This window comes from Harpegnathos saltator, unplaced genomic scaffold (genome assembly GCF_003227715.2).
Source record: "Harpegnathos saltator strain DR-91 unplaced genomic scaffold, Hsal_v8.6 scaffold275, whole genome shotgun sequence".
In the NCBI taxonomy this organism is placed as follows: Eukaryota; Metazoa; Arthropoda; class Insecta; order Hymenoptera; family Formicidae; genus Harpegnathos; species Harpegnathos saltator.
This window is the reverse complement of record NW_020230067.1, coordinates 1-11,117: the sequence shown is the minus strand read 5'-3', so window position 1 is coordinate 11,117 and position 11,117 is coordinate 1. Positions and strand designations below refer to the sequence as shown.

General features: G+C 37.9%; 1 protein-coding gene across 1 annotated transcript; it reads right to left on the bottom strand.

The window, feature by feature from the left end:
* Nucleotides 1–4,994: 4,994 nt before the first annotated feature.
* On the bottom strand, nucleotides 4,995–11,111 carry LOC105186441 (fatty acid synthase-like). The gene is made up of 9 exons (XM_025299421.1): nucleotides 11,006–11,111; nucleotides 9,896–10,902; nucleotides 9,465–9,706; nucleotides 8,594–9,287; nucleotides 7,658–8,489; nucleotides 6,008–6,465; nucleotides 5,618–5,872; nucleotides 5,298–5,552; nucleotides 4,995–5,217 (listed from the first exon to the last, which is right to left on the bottom strand). Exons 1-9 carry the CDS (start codon nucleotides 11,040–11,042, stop codon nucleotides 5,116–5,118), a joined length of 3,882 nt encoding a protein of 1,293 aa, XP_025155206.1. The 5' UTR covers nucleotides 11,043–11,111; the 3' UTR covers nucleotides 4,995–5,115.
* Nucleotides 11,112–11,117: the final 6 nt, after the last annotated feature.

Genomic DNA, 11,117 nt, shown 5'->3' with positions numbered 1-11,117 from the left:
CTGCCGCCTACATCGAGGTTTTAGAAACATTTGTGAAAATGGATTGATAGTGTACGTGGGGACAGACCATACATATTCCAGCAAGACTCTGCTCCTTCACACAAAGCCATGACGACACAAAATTGGATGACCGAAAATTTCTATGACCACATTACCCCAAACTTATGTCCACCTAGCTCCCCAGACCTTAATCCCCTGGATTATTACGTATGGGGCGTAGTTGAGCGGGAGACCAATAAACATCCTCATAATAATATTTCATTACTGAAAGATGCTATAACAATAACAATGATCAAAATGAACAAAAAGCATTTGATTCTGGCATGCAATCGTTTCCGACCCCGGATTGAGTCCGTTATTGCCGCTAATGGAGATTTTATTGAGTAATTGTATAGTCTAGGAGTCAATTAACGTCGTGTAAAAATTTCATGGAATTATAATAAATTTTGCAAAAAATATGAACAAATTAGTTTTAATGTCAATTTGTCCTCAAATACCGTACGCACCCTGTATATTCGAGAAGTTGTCGAGCTCGTTCTCTTTCTTTTGGACCGTTTTGCGAATCATCTCCGAAATAACTGAATCAATTTCTGCGACACGTGAGCGCGCGCTAACTCGGTAAGCACCGACTTTAATTTTGATTTGCGCTCCGAAACCTTGTGAAGAGAAGGACCATCGTTCTTCGCCAGCGCGAGCCTGGTCCGGATCTCAACAAAGCAAAGGAGAATTCGCCGATCGTATTCCACGACAATCCGACTTTAAGCGCTTGCGTTCTCGGTCGGTCGGAAAAGATCACGCCGAGCATAATCTGTCATCGGAAAGTAAATCGCGTCGGGTCCGCACAACTATCGATATTCAGCTGACCACGAGCGTTCGATAAGAATAAAGATCTGTATCCGCCAACTTCGAAGTGTCTGACTCTTTGCTCCTCACCGCTTGACGAAGCAAGCGATTTTCGTCCCTTTGCGCCTCACGCGAGACGAATCCAGCAATCGTGCGTCGCGGGAACCGGCGCTCATGCATTTCATCAGATTCGAGATGCGCCGTCCGCGAAAAGCGCGAACAGAATCCGATAGACGTCCTACTCGGGAGGAGATGGCGAATGGAGATATTTCTTCAAAAATTTATTTATCCTACTGGGACACTTTAATTGTTGAGAATGGAATTCTTCATAGAAAATGGCAAGTACCCAATCTCAAAGGAAGTATTCTTCAAGTTATTGTTCCACGTTCGGAAGTTAAACGGATTTTGGAAGAGGCACGTGACGCTCCTTCTGGAGAATATTTTGGTATTAATAAAACTTTAGGGAAAATTCGAAAACGTTTTTATTGGGCAACATGTAAAAAGGATATTGAAGATTGGTGTAGAACTTTTAGGATTTGTGCAGCCAAAAAGGGGCCCTCAGATAAAGAAAAATCTCTTCTTCAGATTTTGAATGTTGGAACTCCTTTTGAACGACTTCAGATGGATATACTTGGTCCGCTGCCAATAACTTCTTCAGGAAATAAATATCTTTCAGTCATAGTTGATTGTTTTACAAAATGGGTTGAAGCTTTTCTTTTGAAAAATATCAGGGCGAACACCGTAGCTGAAGTATTCGTCAGTCAGGTAATTTCGAGATACGGTGTGCCTTTAGAAATTCACACTGATCAAGGAAGGAATTTTGAATCACAGTTGTTTAAGGAACTTTCAGAAATGTTAGGAATTAGAAAGACAAGGACTACAGCTCTTCATCCTCAATCTGATGGGCAAGTTGAACGTCAACATCAAATGATTCTTCAGTATTTGTCCAAGTTTGTTGACGAAAATCAGAAAAATTGGGATAAATGGATTCCGTTATTTCTTTTAGTATTTAGATCTGCAAAACATGAAATAACGGGAATGACTCCGGCAGAATTGAATTTCGGAAAAGATTTAAAGTTACCTTTAGATTTACTTTGTGGAACTCCTCCGAAAGATTGTGTCACAAACTTTAGAGATTATGTTTCTGATTTAAAAGGAAAATTAGATGAAGTTTATTAAAGTGTTAGGCAGAAAATGACTTTAAATTCGGAAAAGATTAAAAGGTGGTATTATAGGGAGCAGGGGTCAGCAGGGATCAGGGAGCTAAGAAATGTTTATTTGAAGAAGGTCAGAAAGTTTGGTTTTTCAATCCACAAAGGAAAATTGGGAAAGCTCCAAAGTTACAAAGTAATTGGGAAGGACCTTATGAAATAGTAAAATGGTTGAATGAAGTAGTTTATTGTATTAGAAAATCGAGTAAGAGCAGGAATAAAGTAGTACACGCAGATAGGTTAGCTTCTTTTAGTGAGAGACAGAAATAAGGAAGACATCAGATACCTGTAAATTTTTAATGGTAAAATTATTTAGAACAAAATCTTGCGTTCATTTTCTTTACTTTAAGGTTTAATTTTGGAGAGCGGTTTCGGAAGACCACATCTGGGAAAAAGAAAAGAGAGAAGGCTTCTTCCCCCACCGTTTTTGATCGTGATTTTTCCGTGGGGCATTGGGCGAATGCCGAGGCAGGGATTCGGGGTGTTCTATAAAACGTTGGGTCCACGGTAGTTCCCCCCTCCCTTGTTCGAAGAAGAGCCAAGGAGGAGACGGATGAGGAAGAGAAAGAGAAGCGGATCGTTTTTAGAAAGGCCTTGAAGATGGTTTACTTCTTGGAGGACGAAGATAAGAATGGTGCTCTGGGAACAAGGAGTCAAATTCCTCGGAACCCTTTGATTGAGAACATGGAGTTCGGTAACCTGTAGCAGCTTAGGAAAGGGAATAGGGAACTAGTGCTTCCGGCCGCTACCCTTGAAGGCAGGCACCCCCCTGGTGTTTTAGTCGGTGCGAGTCCGACATAACCCGAGGGCCCTCCCAGGGCCCGTGGGTACCCATAAGGGGTTTCACTAGGGTCACCAAAAAAAAAAAAAAACCTGTAGCAGCAGCTCAGGGTAGAACAAGTACTATGGAATTCTCTGGAGTCAAAGAAGAGGATGACCTTGCTCAGGAGAATTGTCGGGACCACAATTTCTAGAGAGAGGGAGCAGTGTTGTGTACGGGCCACAAGGAGTGTGGAAGCGTCCGTTGTCCGCAAGCCTTAGGCATATGGATTTTGACAGTCGAAGGATGTTTGTCTGGACGACGAGAGTTTGTTGAAAAACAATAGCAGAGAGTCTGTCACAAGCCGTCGCCGCGAGTAGACGTGACCTGGACGTGTTTCCTTAATATTGTTAAGATGAGAGGATTTTCGTGAGTCTGTACATATTGGAAATAAAACGGAGTTCTTCTTTTCTTTTAATTCTGTGTTAGTTCATTTCGCGGACCTGGTACGCGCGAGACGGACATGCGCAACAATATATATATATATATATATATATATATATATATATATAATTATATTAATATATGGTTGTTAGTATTTTTGTAATTGCCATTTAATAGTATATAATATTTAATAGTATATACTTACATCGTTTTCTGATGCCATTTCCAAACGGATCACCAATAATATAATAATAAAAATATAACCTTGTCTTTGCGCTGTTGATAAAGGAAAAGGACATAAAATGATTATCGATAATTGTATTTTCAAGTGATAATCGATTCCGCGTAGCATGCGCGTAGCGACACCAGTTGATCTGTTCTTTTTAGCTGCGCTGGTGCAGTATTAGTATAATACAGTACCAATACAGTAGTGCAGCTAAAAAGAACAGACCAAACTTGGTGTCGCTGCGCGCATGATACAAGAAATCGATTATGATTTGAAAATACAATTATTGATAATAGTCAATATACATCCTTTTCCTTTAATCAACAAGAGATTCCCGTGAGACAACTGCAAGGTTATTTTTATTATATTATTGGCGACAACCTATCCGTTTGGAAATGGCATCAGAAAACGATGTGAGTATTATATACTAATAATACTATATGATATTTTTATAATTAAAAGGCAACTATTACAAAAATACTAATAACCATATATTAATTTAATAGTAAATATATATATATATATATATATGTATATACTCAGGATACATTCGGATTATTCGTTATCACATTTGCGGGAAAATTGCAGCTCTGGCTAGAAGAACAGTCGTGAACTATTTTTCTGCTCTGCATTATCATATTTATCGGAAGATCTAACCGCATATATTAAAAATTTTTCTGCAAAATTTTCGTATCGTTTTAAGTTTCCTACCTAAATTTTGAGTTGTTAGAAATGATTTGTAAATTTTTCCTCTTTGGAGCATCCAGAGTTTCAGTACATACAAGTTGCAAAACTTTTGTATTAGATAAATATTACGCTAACTGACAATTCGAAATTCTAATTTAAAAATTTTTTATCGCTTTCGTCACATATTGAGTGATGCTCCAATTAATTTTTGTACGTACTTTCATCGTGTAAAAGCATATTTAATTTTGAAGCATTTAAGACGACGTAAACTTTACAGAAAAAATATCAAATTTTGACAGTTCTCTGTCGAAAGCGTTCAGCATCCCCTTAAGTTCAAAAATGTTAAATGCGATATTAATCAGTGGTATATATAAGTAGGGATAAATCCGGCCTCAGGAAGGAGACCTTGCAAATATATGTAAAGATAAAGGTCATTGCAAGTGGATCTCCTATCCGGTATATTTATCATAAATATTTATAACAGAATATAGTAGCATATATCAATTTATTCCAGTTTATCAGAATATATATTTATCAAATATAAATCCAAAATTGACCACAATTAATGTAGAAAGGAATGTGAAGTAGAGACTTAAATGTTAGCTAAAGTAAGAACGGAAAAATGCCAACGACGACACGTAATGTACGAAAGTATAAAAATAGGAAGCCATTTAAAGCCGCAATGTGTGAATTTAGAATAAATATCAAATAAAAGTAAGCAACCCTTTTTTAGAATTATAAACGTTTCTCCATATTGGCGACGAAAGTTATTTATACTTGTTTATTAATCATGCATGAATAAATAATCGAGTATTTTATCATAATATTTTATTATTGCCTTGTTTACAATAAATATTCTGCGTATTCTCCTTCCATTTCCACACACCTTGATACCTTCGATTTACAGAATTACGAACTTTTGTAACATTATAAAGATTAACTTCTCAAGATAATATTTCGTTAATAATATCAGCAAGTTCATCATTTTCCAACATCGTGAGATGATTACCTTCGATACGACGAACTTGCACGTTACCTTCAGTTACCTGAATAATAATTAATTTTGTCGTCAATTGATTTTCGAAGGCGGAAACTACATCGATATGCTTCCTTATATTAAGATTACCTTTTTCAAGTCGCTATTTTCGTCGGCAGAAGGCAGGTAGGACGTTGTAGGTTTTAGTAATAGTATAGGCGATTTCAGTGGCGGTGATGAGGACGCATCATACTCGTGAATAGCGATCAGATGCTTATAAACCGTTGTACAATAAATCTTGTAATTTTCAAGAGAAGTTACTTGCACAATATCGTCTGAAAGACATTTGACGACAGCATCCCATTTTTTCTTCCACGTGTCGTGTTTAGACAATTCTAATAAAACCTGTTAACAATTATCGTTATTACGTGTCTTATATTATAACAATAAATTCACCATACACAACATACCGATGTAGTATCGACAGAGTAGAAGAGATCTATAAGGCCTAGGAGAACATTATTCTGAAATTCCTGAAGATTCGTGAAAGGAAAATATTGATCTTTCAGAGTTTTCATATAATCCGGTGTGCCATCAATTAATATTAACCGTCCTGTGAAATTTCTCGCCTCCAACAATCTCGTCAACTCGATAGCGATTAACGACCCGTATGAATACCCAACTATTATGAATTCCGCAGAACCCTCCATCTTTGATATTATATGCTACAAAAAAAGAGAGAGAAATAAATGTTCGTTTTTTCTTATTAGTTTCTTGATCGACGTGACGCAATTCCAATCTAGTGGAATGGAATCACGGAAATATCGAAAAGGCAACTTCCCTGTTATATTAATACGTACAGGTAACAGACTGGCAGCCGACTGCAATACAGATTCACTCGTGGGGATATTGTTTGCTCCGTGCTGCAAACATGTCACGGGACCTTCGATTTTCGAAGCCAACGAATTAAATACGCTCCCGCAACCTTCGATTCCTGGTAGAAGAAATATCCGCTTTGTGCCCACTTTATTTCTTGTAGTTATCTCCAAGCAAACATCTGGAACTATGTCTAAATTATTGATTAAACGAATTAAAAATTTTATACCCGCCGAATCGAGTGTCTCAATCTGCTCAAAACGCTTGTCTTTGTCGGCCATATTGTGGAGTTTCTCCAAAGTGAGAGTTCTAATGTCCTGCGCGGTAAGATAAACGTCGAATTCTTTCTCCAACGTTTGCTTGATCTCTACCGCCGTCATTGAATCCATACCCATCTCTGACAGGGGAGTGCGAAGTCCAACCGCTTTCACATCTTTTATTCCTAAGTAAGCAAAGACAGGAGAAGATAAGGCTCTTGGATTTTTATCATGATCACATAAATCACAACAAAAGGTATGAGAAAGAATACACACATCATTCTTGCCATAGGTATTTTATAAAACAGTAACATTTAATATCTATTACACTTCGGACAGTAGAAAAAAATGATGTAAGGAAAAGTTGAATCCTAATCTTGAATTGAGTGGGCACACTATTTTTTTATGAAATCGATTTTTTATTGGTGCAATAAAGGTTGGGCCATAAAAATATAATTGTATTTTTATTTTAAATAGAACTCCTTTATTTTTTGTATAAGTAGATTTTTAAAATATTTTTCGTAAATTTTTTGTATAAATAGATATTTTAAATATTCTCCGTAAAAAGGTAGCAGGATAAGATGACCAAAAAATGAGTAGTTAATAAGACATTTAAGATTTATTAAAGTAAATGTTTGAACGTTCCACCATACAATAAACATTTGGCATCGAGTGTCTAGAAGGATATTTCGAACACTGTTTATAAATATTCAATTGCGTCGAAAAAATTGTACCGTCTACGCCTGTCTAACAATAAGAATCGTACGCAGTAACGAGTTGTAATTCAATGAAGAAAATATATCATTATGAAAGTTTTAAACAATGAACAAAAGTAGACATGTTCACCATTTCTGTGTTTTGTGATAAGAATGCTGTTTGTGATAAATTGTGATAAATGCTGCAATTATATATCGTCTCATATCCGTAATGTTGCCAAATGTTTGTTGTACGATGGAACATTCGAATATTTACTTTAAAATCTGAATCTGAAATGTCTATTCATTTAACTACTTACTTTCTGGTCATTTTAACTACTTCTTTCTGCAGAATATTTTAACTTGTACAAAGAAAAATCAGGGGCTTCAGTTTAAGATAAAAATGTAGCTGCATTCTTCTCGTCACTGCGCTACCAAAAAATTGACTTCATAAGACAATAATGCTTATGAGAACATTCAACTTTTACTTACGCTGTCTTATTCTTTTGTATTTTCCAAAATACAATAGATATTAATTGTTAGGATTCTGTGAAACACCCTGAATACAATTAACATTGTGTGTATCATTAATTGTAATTTTTTAACTTTAATTTCAATGTTTTATCGTAAAAAGTTTTCGAAATGATCATCAGATTTGTCACGTTTATGATGAAAAAATTACCCATGATACTAGCTACAGTTTCCACAATGTCCATTATTCCACCAAATATCGCGCGCTTCTCTGCCACAACCATACTACCCACGATCGGCTTATTTAGAACCATGAAAGTGTCCAGCGACTGAAGACAGGATTGTATTTTCTGTTGTAGAGTACCGCCGATGATCAGTTCCTTATTGTCCTCTTGCATATCGGCCACGAGACCCACATCACCCACCGCGCCCCACTGTATAGCCATCCCAGGTAATCCGTCTTGTACTCTTCTCTCGCATATTCTCTCCATGATGGAATTGGCCATACCGTAATTAGTTTGGCCGGAGTTTCCTCGGCCACACGAAACGGATGAGAAGACAACAAAGTACCGGAGGTCAGGGCACATTTTCCTGGACAACTCGTCCATTGTTTTCGTCGCCATTGCTTTCGGTTTAAATGATTCCTCGAAGGACTCAGTTGTCTGATTCTTGTAGAGAGAATCTTTCAGCACTACGGCAAGATTGAATATAGCGTCCACCGGTCCCATTTCAATGGCAGTGTTCAGGATGGACGCGCCGTCCTTGTGATCAGACGCTTCAGCACTCGCGATAATCTGCACATTTACCCCGTAGGACTTCCATAATTCCACCCTCGAGCGCTGGTAACCGTTTCGCAATCCTGTCCGCGAAGTGAGAAGAAGATTCTTTGCTCCGCGAAGAATCAGCCAGTCGGCCAATTCTAGACCAAAGCCGCCTAATCCGCCCAAAATGATGTAAGACATATGAGACTTGCAGAAAAATCGGGGATAAGCGAGAATAGGAAGACTCAATGGCTCGTTTTCATCGCGTATCTTTATCAGGATCTGAAAATAAGAATGATAATAACAGAATTTCATTGCGATCATATATAGAGCAGCTGTTGCGATAACATTAAAAATATGAATTTCTAGTGTGCGCGAGAAATTACCTTTCCTATGTGCTTGCCAGTTGCCATATACCTGAAGGCATCTTCTACTTTGGTCTTTTCAAAGACTTTCCTTGGAAGAGGTTTTATCGAGCCATTTTTCAGACATTGTAACATATAATTATATATAATTCCGTAATTCTTTGAGACGGAACTTATTATATTGTCTAACATAATTGCATGGAAACTGACGCCTTTCGCAAAAATCATTCTGTCTAAAGTATTATCGGCGATCAAGTCATATTTTCCTATTTCCAAGAATCGACCGCCTTTTGCCAAGCAGCGAATAGACGCCTGAAGCTTCTCCTCAGCTAAGGAATTCAATACGATATCAACTCCCCGACCGCGTGTCTGCTCAAGTATCATTTGTTCGAAACTTGTGTCGCGAGAATTGCCGATATGATCGTCAAGGATCGAAGGAAAAGTTTCTCTAATGAATTGCCGTTTCTTCAAAGTTCCGACTGTCGTGAATACTTCGCACTTTTCGTACAGCGCGAGGTGGATCGCGGCTTGACCAACACCGCCGGTACCCGAATGAATGAGAACTTTGTCTCCTCTTTTCATTTTTCCTTTCTCGTAGAGAGCGTAGCAGCTTGTGGCATAAACACACGGAACTGTAGCAGCATCCTCGAATGTCCATTCATCGGGAATAACCCAAGACATAACGTGGTCCTGGATTGCAACATTTGATATTCCTCTAAAAATATAAATTATGTTTTCATTCAAGTTGACGTCGTCTTTCAATCATGGAGGGAAGATTGATAACTGCATTACATATCTACATTAGTGCTAAATCTAATATCCTTCAATACAACATTGTTATTGAATTTATATCTATGATATAATAACTATATTTTGTATTATATCCTCTCACCTATCGGAGCATAACGCCATTATTCTTTGTCCAAACCCATCATACCCGACAAATTCAAAGCCTAAGAAAGAATCGATATCTCGTTCAATCATTTGGAAGGATTCCAACGCCAGTTTACCAGTAGCTATCATAATATCTCTAAAATTCAGTGCCGCGTAAATTTTATGTATCATATTTTCGCGGCTGAGTTTGGGAGATGTCCGTCCTTCGACCCAACGGATTGTGCTCATATCACCTCGGATCTAATAGGAATTAAGTTCACAATATAATTTCGTATTATTATTAATATAAAAAAAATTGTTGTAAAGGAATGGTTTTGACTTTTGATGAAAATTGAGTTGTTCCGACGTTTTCCGCATAAAGATAGATAAAGTTTTATGCAAATTTCTTTCCGTGTCCACTTTGTTATCGTATACAAAACCCTTATGTACCCTTTGAGCGACGTAACCGCACTGCACAGGTATGGGTTCCGGCGGCGATAATGACAAGTGTCTGTAAGAGCCCCAAACTTTGCCGGGACGTAAGACATTAATGGGTAAGTCTAGTCGCAACTGATTCATGTAAAAAGGCTCTTGCAAGGAGAACTTGGGCGCGTTCTTATCCTGAATGAAGACGCATCTAACTGTGTCGCCGCCTGGCTCCTTTCGCAAACAATTTACAAATCCTATGACACCGCACTCAGGATCATCTTCCACAACAAGTGTTACTCGTGAGTTCGTCTCGTCGTCCGTGTCCAATGAAGATTTGAGCTTTTCGATCCACGAAAACTCGTAATTGTTTATATGCACGATTTCTCTTTTTATTATTGCACTTTGCGCCTTTCTCAGAAGCAACACCAACTCCCGTTCCGTGCGTTTCTCCAAAATGATATTCAAATTGTACTGTTGGAGCAACTCATTGTCGTATGTGACATTGAGGTCCTCTCGGGTAAACAGAAAGCCACCAGCCATTATATTAGACAGTAATGTGTGTGCACTTTTCGTTAATACTCCAACTCCAACAACCATTAGGAACGTATCGCCGTTTAACACTTTGTTAGGTTGTACGACCGATAGATTTTGTGGTAACAAAGAGCAGTCGAATCTGTTCTCCATCGCAGCCAACGTCAGATTAGATCGCACTAATGGCAAGTTGCTCAGAACTTTGTCCACAATTGGAATAACTAGATCCTCCAGTAGAATCTTGTCATCGTCCTCGACAAACTCGATCACTTTGACGTTTCTCAAATTGTAACATTCAAGCGCGATGTGTATCGATATTTGCACCGCATCTTTCAAAGAGATCGTGTTATGATCGCGGTGAGCAATGAACTTGTATTCTTCGTGTACAGATTCGACGTTCGTCGATCGGCGGGATATGACCATGGACTTCAGCCCACAAATTTCAATTCCTCCGGATATAATGGCGTCGAAAGAATCATAGACACGTACGGGTACATCTGTAATAAAATTTACAATATGGAGATGACAATAGGAAACCTGCATGAAGAGCAAAATATTGCAAAATACGAAAATATTTTAAATTAAATTGTGCGTTCTTACTTCTTTCTTCAATAGAGAGGTTATGAAATTGCGTCATATGATGTGCAGGGTCGATTACCAATTTACGAATTTGAGTCGGTACGTAAAGATTTCTCGAGTCAACCGATAAGAG